General features: G+C 35.3%; 3 protein-coding genes and 2 pseudogenes across 5 annotated transcripts; 2 read left to right on the forward strand and 3 right to left on the reverse strand.

The window, feature by feature from the left end:
* Positions 1-133: 133 nt before the first annotated feature.
* On the reverse strand, positions 134-18719 carry LOC116140013 (peroxygenase-like). 2 transcript variants are annotated; one of them, XM_031425645.1, is made up of 7 exons: positions 18548-18719; positions 1625-1732; positions 1057-1206; positions 857-942; positions 633-727; positions 434-526; positions 134-306 (listed from the first exon to the last, which is right to left on the reverse strand). In XM_031425645.1, the coding sequence occupies exons 2-7, from the start codon at positions 1719-1721 to the stop codon at positions 153-155; spliced, it is 675 nt and encodes a 224-aa protein (XP_031281505.1). In that variant the 5' UTR covers positions 1722-1732; positions 18548-18719; the 3' UTR covers positions 134-152. The 2 variants fall into 2 exon arrangements, with proteins under 2 accessions (XP_031281505.1, XP_031281504.1); XM_031425644.1 differs by having other exon boundaries at positions 434-559; positions 18548-18707.
* LOC116140017 lies at positions 4936-7192 on the forward strand (annotated as a pseudogene).
* Positions 8455-10665, reverse strand: LOC116139996 (annotated as a pseudogene).
* LOC116140016 (60S ribosomal protein L23) lies at positions 13123-15706 on the forward strand. The gene is made up of 4 exons (XM_031425647.1): positions 13123-13221; positions 13677-13961; positions 15072-15113; positions 15422-15706. The coding sequence occupies exons 1-4, from the start codon at positions 13209-13211 to the stop codon at positions 15502-15504; spliced, it is 423 nt and encodes a 140-aa protein (XP_031281507.1). The 5' UTR covers positions 13123-13208; the 3' UTR covers positions 15505-15706.
* On the reverse strand, positions 16949-18572 carry LOC116140012 (peroxygenase-like). 2 transcript variants are annotated; one of them, XM_031425643.1, is made up of 6 exons: positions 18440-18572; positions 17872-18021; positions 17672-17757; positions 17448-17542; positions 17249-17341; positions 16949-17121 (listed from the first exon to the last, which is right to left on the reverse strand). In XM_031425643.1, exons 1-6 carry the CDS (start codon positions 18534-18536, stop codon positions 16968-16970), a joined length of 675 nt encoding a protein of 224 aa, XP_031281503.1. In that variant the 5' UTR covers positions 18537-18572; the 3' UTR covers positions 16949-16967. The 2 variants fall into 2 exon arrangements, with proteins under 2 accessions (XP_031281503.1, XP_031281502.1); XM_031425642.1 differs by having other exon boundaries at positions 17249-17374.
* Positions 18720-19367: the final 648 nt, after the last annotated feature.

The raw sequence follows: 19367 nt of genomic DNA on the forward strand, positions 1-19367 counted from the left end.
AAACACAACCCAAAAGCCTTCGAATGGAGGACATTCCAGGCGAAACTAGAGGCAGAGGCTCATAGCAAATATCCAACATTTAAAACTACAACCATTTACGTACGCAGTCTTTTTATTCTAAAACAAGTCCAACATTCACCAACATAACCTCTTTAACTCATCTTAGCTGTAGAGCCTGCATTCAGTTTCGCGAAGTACTCGAACAAACTTCCATCAAAACAGCGCCTCACTGCCTCTTTTGAAAGGAAACCTTCCTCGTCCCTTGCCAAAATGTACAAAACAAACCATTCCCCTTTACTGGCAATCCTGCAATGCATATGCAACCCAACATTGCTCTTATTTACCGTATTTCTATATGTACAATCATCTTCATTTTAATAAAATTGACAGTTCAATAGAAAAAAAAAAGTGGATGCACTGATTAACAACTTACCAGCCGAAGAAGTCCATTGTTACTCGGTTTCCCTCAGTCATGTTCCAGAGCTCTCTCAATGTTAACTTATCAGGCGCTGTCCGAGAATATTTGCTAAATGCGTTTTCGAGATTTACAGGCATGTACCTGTATTTGGCTTGAGAGATTAAACTTCCATAAGGACAAAAGAAGTGTAAAGTAAAGATTGGTTTTCTCTAACCTTCCTTCAGTGTCGTAAGTTCCCGAGTCGCTGCCGTGCTTGGCTTTGTGTATGTTGTGTATGTATATGGGTAAGAAAGGAGATGGGATCCACCCCTGCAAAATCTCGCTTGTATCAAGTCATAACAAATAATTTTTGAAACTTCAATCATTGAAATGGCTTACTTCAATCATTCTAATAGAATTAGATGATTATTAGATTGTCACATATGGATCATAACTCACCGGGAGAGTAGGATAACTCAGACCCAAGTTGATGAAAAAGGCCAATATCACAGAGACTATCATATTGAAACCAATTGCTCTTAGTCCTGATTGAAAAGAAGTCCAAATTATTATAAAAGAAATGCGAATTTACAATGGAACAAGCAATATCAACTGGTTAATCCAGAATTATTGTCTACAGCATCGATAAAATATTTCACCTGTATAAGTCTCCCAAGGGTATATGATCCCATTTTCATCTTGGTCAAAAAAGGCTACATGCTGCTGAAGAACACTCAGGTTGCAATGATTGTGCCCTAGTGTTCCATTCGGATGGTTCGTATCCGGAGCTTCCAGTGCTCTTGGCATATCTGAGTTGAACATAAATCGGTGAAAATCGTTAAATCTAAGTAGGGAACAGATATAAGAAATAAGGTTTTGCCAAGAGAGCAGGCACCTTATTGGCCCACTGCATGTCAAATGGCTGTAGAATTATCACGGTTAGCTCAATAACCACCCATTAGACTTGAAAGAATAAAATTACAGTTTTATAAGGGATCACAACCATGCTAACGGGTGAATTTCTAGTTACAAATTTACAGTCTGTTGTTTTTTTTTCTAAACATTTCAACCTATGTTAGTGGTTTGATCGACCAATTGCAGTCACAACTAGCTTAAATTTGTAATGTAAAATCTAAATTAACAATAAGATTAATCAAATTGGTTGGTTCATGATCACAGAAAAGAAATAAAAAAAAGAGAGGTGAAAATTGAAGCAAAAATGCATACAAGGCTTGGGAAGTTTGTCTTCCAAGTCAGTGCGGACTCTTCTCTCATAAGTGACTGGAGCATACGGAGCCTCAGTTGCCATTGCATCCATGTCCATGATCTCTTCACCAAACTCTTCAAATATTCAATTACCGATCACAAATTGAGCTCACAGCTAGTTGCTTATAAAAGAATAGTAGTGGGAAATGATGGAAGCAAAAGGAGAGACGCAAACTAAGGTTATGCGTGGCGTACATGCAAAAGGTGAAGTGACCATGAGCGGCGTTGTGTCAACAGCCTACGGATTTTTGATACATGTGTTGCACCAGCACCACTCTTTTGACGTTTTTCATATTTATTTTATTTAAGCAATTGTGTGGTGCAGAGATTGATGCCAAATAATGGGTCACTCTCAGATTTCTTTCTTTCTGCAATCATTTTTGAGTGAATTGGAAGGAATTAATTTTGTTAAAACTTATTGATTCAAATTTATTCAGAATAGTGATGTGAACTATTTGAAGAAAAACAACTTTAAGTAAAGAATATCCATTAATGGACGTTTTCAAAAACTTGAAAACAGAAAGGTTATCCGTTTAATAATGAGAAACAAGCAATGTGCCATTTTTGGGTCTTAATTAGCTGCATATAAATAAGAGCACATGCTGGCATGGTCCACCTTAAAAAAAAAAAAAAAGCACGACACGACATGAAAAAGCCACCGCAAGCCCACGATCATATGGGCCGTGCCGTGGGCTTTAGGAAAGGCAAGCTAGTCGGCATGGCACGGTCTGCAAAAAAAAAAATTAATGCCATTTTTTATATTACTTTCATTTTATGAAATAATATTTAAAAGAATAATTTTAGAATTAAGTAAATGGAAAAAATATTATTCAATTAAAATAAAAAGAAAAAGGAAGCAAAATAGAAAAATAAATAAATAAATAACATTAAACTGAAAAAATATTCTTTAGAAATGAAAGAGACATGATAATATTATGTAGGCCATAAGTATCCAAGAAAATGCCAAAACAAATTACAATGAGGCAAATTCAAATGGTCAGAGGGAGATTATCAAATCAACTTTAAAAATCCTCTTTGATTAATATTATAGAATTAACCAAACACTCAGAAAATAAAACTTCAGATATATAATTTTGGAAACTATAAAATTTGTTTTTATAGTATTGATTACCACCTTCTACATATGAAATTTTGAATTTAAATATATAAGAAAAAAATGTTTAATTTTCATATTATAGTTTAAGTTCCCAATAGAATTTTTTGTAAATCATGTGTCAATTCCTAATCATTAAGTCCAATTTTATTACCTTTAATTGTTTGTAGGTCCAATTATGTGATTTAGATCATATTTATATATGTAATTTGACCATATATTAACTATTAAGTTTAGGTTACTTATAATTGCTCCAAAATTATAATGTGTCACTACATAAGCCAAAAATAAAAATGTAAAAATATGAAAATAATATCATATAGTTACTACTTACTAGTCAATTTACACTTAGAGGTGGGCATTTGGGCTGGGTCCAAAAACCTAGCCCCAAAACCCGATCTTAAGACCGGTCCTAGGAGGCCTGGTCCCGTGACTCGGGCCCTCCTCCAAGGCCCGGGCCTGGGCCCAAATTTTTTTAGATTTTTTTAATTTAGTCCCCTGCATAATTACATAAAACCCCTTATAAATTTTAAAATAAACATAAATTACAAGGGTTAAAATAAAATTTTACAAAATTTATAAAAAAATAAAAAATAAAAAAATTTACTAACCGTTGGCAGCCCAACGGTTATAATTTATATTATAACCTTTTTTTTTCGTCAAAGAGGGTCGTGTCTGATGTATGGCGACACTTCACCAAATCAAAACGGCCAAGCCAAATGGGGAGAGGGAAGAATCGTGTGGGATATGTAATTTCTGTGGAATCATTATTGGCGCTGAGAAGGGGACTTCGACGATGCGACGACACGGGAGAAGAAGCACCCCCAAATAATGCAGTTGCCGAATATATCTTCAAGCGGATCAGGTAGACAAATTCAAACTCAACCTAATTTTAATCCACAATCCTCAACTCTTTCAACATGGAAATACAATGCATATGTTGCACGATAAGAAATAACAAGATTCATAGTTGCTACGGACTCTTCCATTTGTTTATTTGAAAATCATTATTTTATTCACATGATTAAAACTGCATTTTGTCCAGCATATACCCCTGTTAGTAGAAGTACAAGTAGAAGGGATATACTAAAACTTTATAACAAAATAAATAATAAACTTAAAAATGAATTTCAAAATTTTAGGAATATATCTATTGCACTTACATCAGACATATGGGCTTGTAGATCAAAAACCCTTTTTTTAACTATCACAGTACATTTCTTAGATCATAGTTGGGGTTTACAACAAAAATTGATAGATTTTAAACCATTATATGAAAAATATAGTGTTGAAACTATTTATTTTACAATTCTTGAAGTTTTGCAAGAATATTTATTAACTGATAGAGTTGTAGATAATACAGCTGCTAACACCGCGACAATCTCTTTATTTAAAAAGAGATTGGATCCGCGTGGTGAAGACAAATTTTTTCACCAGAGATGTGCTTACCACATCATCAATTTGATAGTTAAAGTAGGTTTAGATACTATACATTCGAAGATGGAGAGGGTGCGCGCAACTATCGGATTTATCGTTGGCGGTAGCAATAAAAGATGGCAGGAGTACGTCAAATATTGTAAGCAAGAGGACTCACCGATTCAACCTTTGAAGTTATGTACAGACATGCCTATCCGTTGGAACTCCACTTACTTAATATTGGAAAAAGCTTTGCCAACCACGAAACAAATTACAGATTTCGTCAACCGGAAGCACTATCCAAAGGAAGTTGTCAGCTATAATGATTGGGCGGTTTGTGAACTTTTTTATCAATTTCTTCAAATTTTTTATGATGCTACTAATACATTAAGTGGTATTTATTATCCGATTACTAATTTAGTGTTATTGCTAAAATTTTTACTCAATATAGATATAATAATGATTTAAGGGAAATTGTTTTAAAGATGGAAGAAAAATATGAGAGATATTGGTTAGATATTCCATTCTTATATGGATTAGGCCTCCATCACTGCCTGGGCTCCGGCCCAAATATAGGAAATGTAACCTAAGAGCACTGGGCCTCGAATACCTATCTGGTATTAAATAAAAATCTATGGTTGAATTGGAACTTTAAGAAAATATAACAAAAACCCTAGATCCGAGCCGTGCATAAATACCGAAAAAACCCAGTCCTTCTATTGGTGTTCCTTCAGCAGTCGAAGATGTCGAAGCGAGGTAAGTGCCCTCTATTTTGACTTGTTTTCATTTCCTTCATCACTATTTGCCTAAACATTTGTCTCATTTACTGATATAGCGACTAGATAGATCGTGTGATTTGATTCTCTCTTTATTTAAGGATCTGTTTGTTTGTCGATAACTCATAATAAATACGCACCAAAGCAAACGGTATACATGCTTTGCTTATGGATTTAAACATATTTTATGTAAAAATCTATTATTATTTTTATTTTTTTTTTTTTTTATAGTAAGGAGATTATATGTGTCCTGTTTAAACCAGTGGGAAAGAGGAGATATTGTCTAATTTGAAGAATTTTTTTTAAAAAATTTGGTGGCCTTAAGAGTTTGTCTGTACGTTGTGTGGTGGTTGTTTCTTGTTATTTTGGGGGGTGATAATTGAAGAAAAATGGTTTATTTGTGTTGGTTTTGGCTATAGGACGCGGAGGATCAGCTGGTAACAAGTTCAGGATGTCACTGGGTTTGCCAGTGGCAGCTACTGTGAACTGTGCCACAACACTGGGGCAAAAAACTTACATCATTTCAGTAAGGGAATCAAGGGTCGCCTCAACAGGTTGCCTCTGCTTGTGTTGGAGACTGGTGATGGCCACCGTGAAGAAGGGAAAGCCCGATCTCAGGAAGAAGGTTATGCCGCAGTCATTGTGAGGCAGCGCAAACCCTGGCGCAGAAAGGACGGTGTCTACATGTACTTTGAAGGTTAATATTCTTTCTTCAATGTGCTGTTTGTGGTTGTGTTAATGGTTGGATTTGTGACATTGTTGTTGTGTGATCTTATTTTACTTGTGATAATGAATTCTTTAATTTGCTTGATTACAATTGCTGCTGTTCTGTTGCTACTAATTGCATTTGAACATGTTGGATATATGTTAAATTGTGTTCTTTCTGTAGAATCATCTGTATATAGAAGTTGTAGATACATAACTGCTAGTTTTATCATGACTACTATCAACTAAACAGTGTTGCTAGTAAAGCGGGCATATTTCCCATACTTTGGATCTGTGTATGTATTATGGTTGATGCTTCCGAGACCAGCGATATATCATAGCAGTGAATTTATATTGAGTGGGATCTCTTCCATATAAAATCTTCCAACATTTCTTCTATGCCTCTTTGCCTTTTGTTGAATACTTTTACTTTTATTTAAAATGTTTTGAAGTGGCATTGCTTGGTTGTTTTGCTGGTGATGTGGTGCTGAGGATTGCTATTTTAGGTTTCTCTGCACCTCCCAACCCACGATAGTGAAATACCAACTTACCCTATTACCGATGGTAAAATCTTTATCATCCTGTCAAGGTTGGCATACTTGTAATTCGTTTGAGTTTAACATTAGGAAAAATGATTAGGAAGGTTATAGGATCATATTGAGCTTGCCATGTTTTGTTATCTGGCTTTAATAATCTCTGTCACCAGACATAAGTCAGGTATCCACCTCAATCTCAATGGTTGATCAGTTACGAGTCTGGAAAATTGAACGTGTCCATCGTTGCAGAAGTGTGATGTTTTTGAAGCTCTTTCTGCTCCATTTGGGCCCAATACTCTTTGTATCTAATAATCCATATTTCATATGTTTTGAGTCTCTGATATGTTCAAAGTCGAAAGCTTAAATGTTGCCCTGTTTTGCTGGTTCATTTCACAATATGACACAAATATTTGGACAATGAATTCTTCTTTTTATTCTTTTTTAAGTTTATGGAAGACAAATGTGCTTTTTGGTGCTAGTTTCTGATGAAAGTTTTTTTTTTTTTTTTGGGACAGATAATGCTGGTGTTATCGTGAATCCTAAGGGAGAGATGAAAGGTTGGCCAGGACAAATTATTTATTTATCATTATTTAACTCTTAGACAACTGAGTCCAAAATTGCCAATTGAACTGTGCAAGAATTTTTTTTTCTCAAACTGTCAAATGTTTCAATTTCAATTGATTATTTTCAGTTTGCCTGATTATGAAGTAACAAAACTTTGCGTAAAATCACACCCTTCACTTTTGTTGATGTATTATTATTATTATATTTTTTTATTATCTTAATTGTCATTGATTATTACTTATTAGTGTTGACAATCCTACTGGGTACTCATTTTGTAGGTTCTGCTATCACCGGTCCAATTGGTAAGGAGTGTGCTGATCTTTGGCCAAGGATTGCTAGTGCAGCTAATGCCATCGTTTAAGAGCCCTAGATTTATATCTTCTATTTTGTCTGCCTTTAGACAGTTTTTCAAGTCTTGTGATAGATAAGCTGGTATGAAGAGATTATGTTATTTGGATTTCATGTGTTACGAGTTTTTGTTGGATAATGATATAATTTTGATGTTATTGTTTTGCTAAATTCAGTCTGCCCTGTTTGCGGCGTTAATCTAAACATGTTTTGGGGTTTGATGAAATTATATTAAGATAAGAAATTTAGTATATGATATTCTCAGGATAACATTATATGATATATGAAATAGTGAAATCATCTATATTTCAGCAGTGGAAATTGTTTGAATCAATATTGTGATACCGTAAATATCAGTATTCATTGGCCTTAGCAATACGTCTATGTTCTCGAATCTCTCTTGTGAAAACTACTGCGCTGCATGCATATTATGATATGAACAGTATGGCAGAAGATGTAATTATTAAACCTAATATTTAAATTCGACATAATTAGTTGTCTCTTGTTTTTATATTTTTTTAGTAAACATTTTCACTCAAATAATTTTTATGATACTCTTTAAATATCACTTTCTCATTCATTCAAAAAAATGTTTTTAATGACACTTCCATGGACCTTGTTAATTGTCGTAATTAAAGTTTGCACAATCATCATTTCAAGTCAAATTCCAGTCAATCACATTATAAAATTCAATATTCATCATCAAAGACTCGTTAGCCTACACTCCCTTTTGAAAACCGAACAAAGTTTGCTCTTCTTTGCCACCAAATCAAAATGCGTATTTTTTGGATGGAAAAAATAATATTTTAAAAGTCTTATCAAGCCATTATTGGTGGAAAAAGTGGTTAACTCAAATAATAATGAATAATGCATGAATAATGGATAATGAGCACGATTCCAGGAAGCAAGTTATAAGACCACTGGGATTGTTAAACCGCATTTACTGACTGTAAGGTACCCAAATTTTTACGTTCTAACAATGTTTGCAAACCAGTGACAGTAGAAAACTTTTGATGAAAGTTCTTCATTAAATTTTTAGGTTGGACATAATTATCACGTAAAACAATACAGTGACAATGTTTGCCAATATTTTTTAGTTGGGGAATTGCATCTGTCGGTGCAAATTCTTGGGGACCATAAAGCCTCCATCAAACGGCATGAGGACTCTTCCCACAAAACTGCAGATCCTACATTAACTACACAGAAACACAACCAAAGCCTTGAATGGGGGACATTCCAGGCGAAACTAGAGGCAGAGGCTCATACAAATATCCAACATTTAAAACTACAACCATTTACGTACGCAGTCTTTTATTCTAAACAAGTCAACATTCACCAACATAACCTCTTTAACTCTCTTAGCTGTAGAGCCGCATTCAGTTTCGCGCAGTACTCGAACAAACTTCCATCAAAACAGCGCCTCACTGCCTCTTTTGAAAGGAAACCTTCCTCGTCCCTTGCCAAAATGTACAAAAAACCATTCCCCTTTACTGGCAATCCTGCAATGCATATGCAACTGCTCTTATTTACCTATTTCTATATGTCAATCATCTTCATTTTATAAAATTGACAGTTCAATAGAAAAAAAGTGATGCACGATCTACAACTTACCAGCCGAAGAAGTCCATTGTTACTCGGTTTCCTCGTCATGTTCCAGAGCTCTCTCAATGTTAACTATCAGGCGCTGTCCGAGAATATTTGCTAAATGCGTTTTCGAGATTTCAGGCATGTACCTGTATTGGCTTAGAGATTAAACTTCCATAAGGACAAAAGAAGTGTAAAGTAAAGATTGGTTTTCTCTAACCTTCCTTCAGTGTCGTAAGTTCCCGAGTCGCTGCCGTGCTTGGCTTTGTGTATGTTTGTATGTATATGGGTAAGAAAGGAGATGGGATCCACCCCCTGCAAAAATCTCGCTTGTATCAAGTTAACAATAATTTTGAAACTTAATCATTGAAATGCTTACTTCAATCATTCTAATAGAATTAGATGATTATTAGATTGTCACATATGGATCATAACTCACCGGGAGAGTAGGATAACTCAGACCAAGTTGATGAAAAGGCCAATATCACAGAGACTATCATATTGAAACCAATTGCTCTTAGTCCTGATTGAAAGAAGTCCAATTATTATAAAAGAAATGCGAATTTACAATGGAACAAGCAATATCAACTGGTTAATCCAGAATTATTGTCTACAGCATCGATAAAATATTTCACCTGTATAAGTCCTCCAAGGGTATATATCCCATTTTCATCTTGGTCAAAAAAGGCTACATGCTGCTGAAGAACACGTCAGGTTGCAATGATTTGCCCTAGTGTTCCATTCGGATGGTTCGTATCCGGAGCTTCCAGTGCTCTTGGCATATCTGAGTTGAACAAAATCGGTGAAAATCGTTAAATCTAAGTAGGGAACAGATATAAAAATAAGGTTTTCCAAGAAGCAGCACTTGGCCCACTGCATGTCAATGGCTGTAGAATTATCACGTTACTCAATCACCACCCATTAGACTTGAAAGAATAAAATTACAGTTTTATAAGAATCACAACCATGCTAACGGGTGATATTCACTCATTAATTAATTTCTAGTTACAAATTACAGTCTGTTGTTTTTTTTCTAACATTTCAACCTATGTTAGTGGTTTGATCACCAATTGCAGTCACAACTAGCTTAAATTTGTAATGGTAAAATCTAAATTAACAATAAGATTAATCAAATTGGTTGGTTCATGATCACAGAAAAAAAAAAAAAGAGAGAGGTAAAAATTGAAGCAAAAATGCATACAAGGCTTGGGAAGTTTGTCTTCCAAGTCAGTGCGGACTCTTCTCTCATAAGTGACTGGAGCATACGAGCCTCAGTTGCCATTGCATCCATGTCCATGATCTCTTCACCAAACCTTTCAATATTCAATTACCGATCACAAATTGAGCTCACAGCTAGTGCTTATAAAAGAATAGTAGTGGGAAATGATGGAGCAAAAGGAAGACGAACTAAGGTTATGCGTGGCGTACATGCAAAAGGTGAAGTGACCATGAGCGGCGTTGTGTCAACAGCCTACGGATTTTGATACATGTGTTGCACCAGCACCACTCTTTTGACGTTTTTCATATTTCTTTATTTAACCATTGTGTGGTGCAGAGATTGATGCCAAATATGGGTCACTCTCAGATTTCTTTCTTTCGCAATCATTTTGGTGAATTGGAAGGAATTAATTTGTTAAAACTTATTGATTCAAATTTATTCAGAATAGTGATGTGAACTATTTGAAGAAAACAACTTTAAGTAAAGAATCCATTAATGGACGTTTTTCAAAAACTTAAAAACAGAAAGGTTATCCGTTTAATAATGAGAGACAAGCAAGGTGCCATTTTTGGGTTCTACCCAGAAAATCTATCCAAGATTTGGTCGAAATCGGTTTGATTTTGGCTAAATCTCACCACCACTAGCGTCAACAACCCAAGCCATATCTCACCACCACCGGTGTCAACAACCCTCCCCATCACCACGAAAATACTTCTCTTAGTCTCCTGACCAAAACCCATCTCACCCCACCCTCGTTCACCTTGCCAATCACCGACTGTTGTCGTTGCCAGTTTTTTTTTATTTCTGGTCGATTTACTCACCGGAAATTACCTTCGTAGCCACCATTGCACTAACTGACCCTTCCTCTTCAAAAGCCCTATATCCCAGACTTCAATTGTTCATCAGTCATCATCCTAGTATCTAGGGTTTTCAATGAATAGGGAAATTGGTAACTCGACCCATTGAATGCCTCGATCCTAGTTGAACTGGTTGAACCAGCTAGTCTGGGTTTTAAAACACTGCTTTTTCCCACCCAAATAGTGGTTGAATGACACTTTTCCATCCATAACTTTTAAAATACTAATTTATTATCCAAATTTATATTCTGTTTCCGATTCCAGCATCTTTGCGACCCCACACCACCATTATTTTTTTCCCCAATCATCACTCACCAAAACCCCCTATACTCTACTCCCGCCGACCCTGCCAATCGCCGACAATCGAGCGATTAGAGTTTGCACAGCTGCCCCTTCCAAGTTAAATTCCAATAAATCTCAATCACCAAAATCCAAATTTCCACCACCAAAAGACTCATTGGCCTCCCCTCTTTAAAAGTCCCAATAGTCTGAATCAAGTTTACTCTTTGTTTGTCATCGGAATATAAATTTAGGTAATAAAGTGGTATTTTAAAAGTTTGTGAGTGGGAAAATGTCCTTAAACTATTATTTGGGTGAGAAAAAATCGTCAACTCATAAAAAATCTATCAAATAAGTTAACCTCTTCCCTTATGACCTGATGACAAACCCTTTTAATCACTAGGTTAGTTGTATATACAAGGGTCTTGTGTCTTAAAGCCTTTTTTTCCATTACAAAGGCTTTTTCATACCCTTAAAAAATTAGGAGATAAACATGACATAGATAAGGAAACTTGTCCTTCTAATATTATTCTGAGTATAAGATAGACATGAATTAGAGACACTGTCCGCTTATTTCCTAATCTTTTTAAATCCTGATTAAAAAAATAAAAACAATGGGTGTGTTTGTTTTAGTATTTTGGATGAGATTTTTGATATTTTTAGAGTTGGGTGGGAATAACGAGGTAGAATTTAAAAATTAACAAAAATACCACCTTAGGTTTGTTAAATAACTAAACACCCATGTAATAAAAATATTAAAAATTACAAAAATACCCCCACCCATCCATAAAATTTTGGCAACTGACCACCACCATCGAAGGGTGGCCGGAGTCGCTGTATTGGCCCATGACCGGCAAGATCTGGCCGATCGTGCGCTGAGATGAACTTTTCTAACCTGATCCACCTTGGATTTAGCTGGAAAATGCCAGATCTGACCATGTTTGGTCGTCAACGATGGCAAAAAATATGGCCGTCGTTGACCATATATTGGTTGTCGTTGATGACTAACTACGGCCAACGCATTTTTGGCCGTGGATCTAGCCAAAAAATAATAGATCGGCACACCACTGGTCATATATAGTCGGTAGTGCACCATTATACCAGATTCCGACTGCCTTCCGGTGTTGGTGGCCTGAATCTGGCAAATATGAGTGAATGGGGGTGTTTTTATTAATTTCTAAAGTTTTTTAGGAGATGTTTAGTTAAATTAATAAACTTAAGGGGTTTAAAGTAGTTGAAGAAAATAATAATATTTTCTAAATAATAAAACAAACGTTATTTTGAGAATAAGATTGGAAATATGGCAGAAAATAGTTTACCAAACACACCAAAGAATTTATTCAATACAACAATTAATGTTGGGCTAACTCAAAAGATTTATCATAAATTATTATTCATTTAATAAAATAAGAAACGAGTTAAATCCTAAAAGGCCTATAAGACTGATTTAATAGATAAACCCCAAAAGGGAAAATATGTATAATTAAATAAATAAATAGATTGTAATCTTGGAATTATAGAATCTTTAAAAAATTTAAAAACTAGAAAAACTTGTTAAAGGTTTTGATATAAATAATACTTTTCGGTAACTTAATAATAAGACTTAAAAACTCCAAAGGATTAGGTTGACTTAGTGGTCAAAAAAATTTATTTTGTTTATTGACTTTATGCTTCAAACCATCTTGTGATCATTTATCACATTTGTGACTTATAGAGTATTCAATGAAGCACAATGAATTTGTAGAATATTTAATGAACCTTGAAGATTAGTTGAATGATTCATAAATTGATCCGGATACTCCGGTTATTAAAATAATAATAATAATAAGACTTAAAAAGAAAACGCTCTTTTGTCTTTTGTTCATAATGAAACTCAACATGCAGAAGTAAGGACTTCGACTCCGGACACATTATCTGGACCAATATGGACTTCAACTCTGACCCATCACTGGGCTCCGGCCCAAATAAATAGGAAATGTAACCTGAGAGAACTGGGCCTCGAAGTACCTATCTGGTATTAAATAAAAAGTCTATGGTTGAATTGGAACTTTAGGAAAATATAACAAAAACCCTAGATACCGAGCCGTGCATAAATACCGCAAAAACCCTAGTTCCTGTCTTTATTGGTGTTCCTTCAGCAGTCGAAGATGTCGAAGCGAGGTAAGTGCCCTCTATTTTGACTTGTGTTTCATTTCCTTCATCACTATTTGCCTTAACATTTTGTCTCATTTTCTGATATAGCGACTAGATAGATCGTGTGATTTGATTCTTCTTCTTTATTTAAGGATCTGTTTGTTTGTCGATAACTCATAATAAATACGCACCAAAGCAAACGGTATAGAACTGCTTTGCTTAGTGGATTTAAACATATTTTATGTAAAAATCTATTATTTATTTCTTTAGTTTTTTTTTTTTTTTAATAGTAAGGAGATTGAATATGTGTCCTGTTTAAATCCAGTGGGAAAGAGGAGATATTGTCTAATTTGAAGAATTTTTTTTAAAAAATTTGGTGGCCTTAAGAGTTGTTCTGTACGTTGTGTGGTGGTTGTTTCTTGTTATTTTGGGGGGGTGATAATTGAAGAAAAATGGTTTATTTGTGTTGGTTTTGGCTATAGGACGCGGAGGATCAGCTGGTAACAAGTTCAGGATGTCACTGGGTTTGCCAGTGGCAGCTACTGTGAACTGTGCCGACAACACTGGGGCAAAAAACCTTTACATCATTTCAGTAAAGGGAATCAAGGGTCGCCTCAACAGGTTGCCATCTGCTTGTGTTGGAGACATGGTGATGGCCACCGTGAAGAAGGGAAAGCCCGATCTCAGGAAGAAGGTTATGCCCGCAGTCATTGTGAGGCAGCGCAAACCCTGGCGCAGAAAGGACGGTGTCTACATGTACTTTGAAGGTTATAATTCTTTCTTCAATGTGCTGTTTGTGCGTTGTGTTAATGGTTGGATTTGTGAACTATTGTTGGTTGTGTGATTCTTATTTTACGTTGTGATTATATGAATTGCTTTAATTTGCATTGATTACAATTGCTGCTGTTCTGTTGGCTACTAATTGCATTTGAACATGTTGGATATATGTTAAATTGTGTTCTTTCTGTAGGAATCATCTTGTATATAGAAGTTGTAGATACATAACTGCTAGTATTATCATGACTACTATCAACTAAACAGGTGTTGCTGGTAAAGCGGGCATATTTCCCATACTTTGGATCTGTGTATGTATTATGGTTGGATGCTTCCTGAGACCAGCGATATTATCATAGCAGTTGAATTTTATATCGAGTGGGATCTCTTCCATATAGAATCTTGCTTTTCGCATTTCGACACATTTCTTCTATGCCTCTTTGCCTTTTGTTGAATACTTTTACTTTTATTTAAAATGTTTTGAAGTGGCATTGCTTGGTTGTTTTGCTGGTGATGTGGTGCTGAGGATTGCTATTTTTAGGTTTCTCTGCACCTCCCATACCCAGCGATAGTGAAATACCAACTTACCCTATTACCGGATGGTAAAATCTTTTATCATCCTGTCAAGGTTGGCATACTTGTAATTCGTTTGAGTTTAACATTAGGAAAAGATGATTAGGAAGGTATATAGGATCATATTGAGCTTGCCATGTTTTTGTTATCTGGCTTTAATAATCTCTGTTCACCAGACATAAGTCAGGTATCCACCTCAATACTCAATGGTTGATACAGTTACGAGTCTGGAAAATTGAACGTGTCCATCGTTGCAGAAGTGGTGATGTTTTTGAAGCTCATTTCTGCTCCATTTGGGCCCAATACATCTTTGTATTCTAATAATCCATATTTTTCATATGTTTTGAGTCTCTGATATGTTCAAAGTCGAAAGCATAAATGTTGCCCTGTTTTGCTGGTTCATTTCACAATATGCAACACAAATATTTGGACAATGAATTCTTCTATTTATTCTTTTTTAAAGTTTATGGAAGACAAATGTGCTTTTTGGTGCTAGTTTCTGATGAAGCAGTTTTTTTTTTGGGGGGCAGATAATGCTGGTGTTATCGTGAATCCTAAGGGAGAGATGAAAGGTATGGCCAGGACAAATTATTTATTTATAAGCATTTAAACTCTTAGACAACTGTATGTCCAAAATTGCCAATTGAACTGTCAAATGTTTAGGGTTTGAGGAAAAAAATTTCTCAAACTGTCAAATGTTTCAATTTCAATTGATTATTTTCAAAGTTTGCCTGATTATGAAGTAACGAAACTTTTGCGTAGAAATCACACCCTTCACTTTTGGTTGATGTATTATTATTATTATTTTTTTATTATCTTAACTGTTCATTGATTATTACTTATTAGTGTTGACAATTCCTACTGGGTACTCATTTTGTAGGTTCTGCTATCACCGGTCCAATTGGTAAGGAGTGTGCTGATCTTTGGCCAAGGATTGCTAGTGCAGCTAATGCCATCGTTTAAGAGCCCTAGATTTATATCTTCTATTTTGTCTGCCTTTTAGACAGTTTTTCAAGTCTTGTGATAGGAAAGATTATGTTATTTGGATTTCGTATGTGCTACGAAGTTTTTGTTGGATAATGATATAATTTTGATGTTATTGTTTTGCTAAATTCAGTCTGCCCTGTTTTGCGGCGTTAATCATAAACATGTTTTGGGGTTTGAATGAAATTATATTAAGATAAGAAATTTAGTATAATGATATTCTCAGGATAACATTATATTATGATATGAAATAGAGGAATCATCTATATTTCAAGCAGTGGAAATTGTTTGAATCAATATTGTGATACCGTAAATATCAGTATTCATTTGGCCTTAGCAATACGTCTAATGTTCCTGAATCTCTCTTGTGAAAACTCCGCTGCATAGCATACTCTATGATATGAACATGTATGGCAGAAGATATATTATTAATTTATTAAACATTTAAACCTAATATTTAAATTCGACAATATTAATAGTTTTTTAGTAAACTATTTTTTTCACTCAAATAATGGGTTATTCTTTAAATATCATTTTCTCATTCATTCAAAAAAATATTTTAAATGATACTTCCCATTGACTCTTGACAATTGTCAATAATCGAGCAATTAAAATTTACATAATCACCTCTTTTAAGTCAAATTTTGGCCAATTATAACCACCAAAATTCAATATTTCATCATTAAAAAGCTCATCAACCTCCCTTTCTAGAAAACCCGAACAACAATCATAACCATCAAAATTCAATATCGAACAACAATCATAACCATCAAAATTCAATATTTCATCATAAAAGACTTGCCAACCTCTCCTTCTAGAAAACCCGAACAACATAGATGATCTTCATTTGCCACCAAAGTCAAAAAGCATGTTTTTTTAGTGGAAAAATGATATTTTAAAAGTCTTATCAAGCCATTGGGTTGAAAAAAGTGGTTAACTCAAATAATAATGGAGTAATGAGCACGATTCCAGAAAGCAAGTTATAAGACCACTGGGATTGTCTAAAACCGCAATTTACTGACTAGTAAGGTACCCAAATTTTGTACAGTTCTAACAATGTTTGCAAACCAGTGACAGTAGAAAACTTTTGATAAAAGTTCTTCATTAAATTTTATAGTTGGACATAATTATCACGATAAAACAATACAGTGACAATGTTTGCCAATATTTTTTTAGTTGGGGATATTGCATCTGTCGGTGCAAATTCTTGGGGACCAATAAAGCCTCCAATCAAACTGGCATTGAGGGACTCTTCCCACAAAAACTGCAGATCCTACATTAACTACACAGAAACACAACCCAAAAGCCTTCGAATGGAGGACATTCCAGGCGAAACTAGAGGCAGAGGCTCATAGCAAATATCCAACATTTAAAACTACAACCATTTACGTACGCAGTCTTTTTATTCTAAAACAAGTCCAACATTCACCAACATAACCTCTTTAACTCATCTTAGCTGTAGAGCCAGCATTCAGTTTCGCGAAGTACTCGAACAAACTTCCATCAAAACAGCGCCTCACTGCCTCTTTTGAAAGGAAACCTTCCTCGTCCCTTGCCAAAATGTACAAAACAAACCATTCCCCTTTACTGGCAATCCTGCAATGCATATGCAACCCAACATTGCTCTTATTTACCGTATTTCTATATGTACAATCATCTTCATTTTAATAAAATTGACAGTTCAATAGAAAAAAAAAAGTGGATGCACTGATTAACAACTTACCAGCCGAAGAAGTCCATTGTTACTCGGTTTCCCTCAGTCATGTTCCAGAGCTCTCTCAATGTTAACTTATCAGGCGCTGTCCGAGAATATTTGCTAAATGCGTTTTCGAGATTTACAGGCATGTACCTGTATTTGGCTTGAGAGATTAAACTTCCATAAGGACAAAAGAAGTGTAAAGTAAAGATTGGTTTTCTCTAACCTTCCTTCAGTGTCGTAAGTTCCCGAGTCGCTGCCGTGCTTGGCTTTGTGTATGTTGTGTATGTATATGGGTAAGAAAGGAGATGGGATCCACCCCTGCAAAATCTCGCTTGTATCAAGTCATAACAAATAATTTTTGAAACTTCAATCATTGAAATGGCTTACTTCAATCATTCTAATAGAATTAGATGATTATTAGATTGTCACATATGGATCATAACTCACCGGGAGAGTAGGATAACTCAGACCCAAGTTGATGAAAAAGGCCAATATCACAGAGACTATCATATTGAAACCAATTGCTCTTAGTCCTGATTGAAAAGAAGTCCAAATTATTATAAAAGAAATGCGAATTTACAATGGAACAAGCAATATCAACTGGTTAATCCAGAATTATTGTCTACAGCATCGATAAAATATTTCACCTGTATAAGTCTCCCAAGGGTATATGATCCCATTTTCATCTTGGTCAAAAAAGGCTACATGCTGCTGAAGAACACTCAGGTTGCAATGATTGTGCCCTAGTGTTCCATTCGGATGGTTCGTATCCGGAGCTTCCAGTGCTCTTGGCATATCTGAGTTGAACATAAATCGGTGAAAATCGTTAAATCTAAGTAGGGAACAGATATAAGAAATAAGGTTTTGCCAAGAGAGCAGGCACCTTATTGGCCCACTGCATGTCAAATGGCTGTAGAATTATCACGGTTAGCTCAATAACCACCCATTAGACTTGAAAGAATAAAATTACAGTTTTATAAGGGATCACAACCATGCTAACGGGTGAATTTCTAGTTACAAATTTACAGTCTGTTGTTTTTTTTTCTAAACATTTCAACCTATGTTAGTGGTTTGATCGACCAATTGCAGTCACAACTAGCTTAAATTTGTAATGTAAAATCTAAATTAACAATAAGATTAATCAAATTGGTTGGTTCATGATCACAGAAAAGAAATAAAAAAAAGAGAGGTGAAAATTGAAGCAAAAATGCATACAAGGCTTGGGAAGTTTGTCTTCCAAGTCAGTGCGGACTCTTCTCTCATGAGTGACTGGAGCATACGGAGCCTCAGTTGCCATTGCATCCATGTCCATGATCTCTTCACCAAACTCTTCAAATATTCAATTACCAAAAAAGCTGCTTAAACCGATCACAAATTGAGCTCACAGCTAGCTGCTTATAAAAGAATAGTAGTGGGAAATGATGGAAGCAAAAAAGGAGACGCAAACTAAGGTTATGCGTGGCGTACATGCAAAAGGTGAAGTGACCATGAGCGGCCTTGTGTCAACAGCCTACGGACTTTTGATACATGTGTTGCACCAGCACCACTCTTTTGACGTTTTTCATATTTCTTTTATTTAACCAATTGTGTGGTGCAGAGATTGATGCCAAATGATGGGTCACTCTCAGATTTCTTTCTTTCTGCAATCATTTTTGAGTGAATTGGAAGGAATTAATTTCGTTAAAACTTATTGATTCAAATTTATTCAGAATAGTGATGTGAACTATTTGAAGAAAAACAACTTTAAGTAAAGAATATCCATTAATGGACGTTTTCAAAAACTTAAAAACAGAAAGGTTATCCGTTTAATAATGAGAACTAACGCTTGATAATGCAGCTGCTAACACCGCGACAATCTCTTTATTTGAAAAGAGATTGGATCCACGTGGGGAAGGCAAATTTGTTCACCAGAGATGTGCTTGCCACATCATCAATTTGATAGTTAAAGCAGGTTTAGATGCTATACATTCGAAGATGGAGAGGGTGCGCAGAGCTATCAGATTTATCGTCAGCGGTAGCAATAAAAGATGGCAGGAGTACGTCAAATATTGTAAGCAAGAGGACCCACCGGTTCGACCTTTGAAGTTATGTACGGACATGCCTATCCGTTGGAACTCTACCTACTTGATGTTGGAAAAAGCTT

The sequence above is a fragment of the Pistacia vera genome, unplaced genomic scaffold, assembly GCF_008641045.1.
Source record: "Pistacia vera cultivar Batoury unplaced genomic scaffold, PisVer_v2 Contig360, whole genome shotgun sequence".
Taxonomy (NCBI): domain Eukaryota; kingdom Viridiplantae; phylum Streptophyta; class Magnoliopsida; order Sapindales; family Anacardiaceae; genus Pistacia; species Pistacia vera.

Coding starts and splice junctions, on each gene's coding strand:
- LOC116140013 (XM_031425644.1), bottom strand. CDS start 1,721: ATGGACATGGATGCAATGGCAACTGAGGCTCCGTATGCTCCAGTCACT. Junction 728..856: donor TGAGTTATCCTACTCTCCCG/GTGAGTTATGAT, acceptor GAGATTTTGCAG/GGGTGGATCCCATCTCCTTT. Junction 307..433: donor ACAATGGACTTCTTCGGCTG/GTAAGTTGTTAA, acceptor TATGCATTGCAG/GATTGCCAGTAAAGGGGAAT.
- LOC116140012 (XM_031425642.1), bottom strand. CDS start 18,536: ATGGACATGGATGCAATGGCAACTGAGGCTCCGTATGCTCCAGTCACT. Junction 18,022..18,439: donor AGACAAACTTCCCAAGCCTT/GTATGCATTTTT, acceptor TGTTCAACTCAG/ATATGCCAAGAGCACTGGAA. Junction 17,543..17,671: donor TGAGTTATCCTACTCTCCCG/GTGAGTTATGAT, acceptor GAGATTTTGCAG/GGGTGGATCCCATCTCCTTT.
- LOC116140016 (XM_031425647.1), top strand. Junction 13,962..15,071: donor TGTCTACATGTACTTTGAAG/GTTATAATTCTT, acceptor TTTGGGGGGCAG/ATAATGCTGGTGTTATCGTG. Junction 15,114..15,421: donor TCCTAAGGGAGAGATGAAAG/GTATGGCCAGGA, acceptor CTCATTTTGTAG/GTTCTGCTATCACCGGTCCA.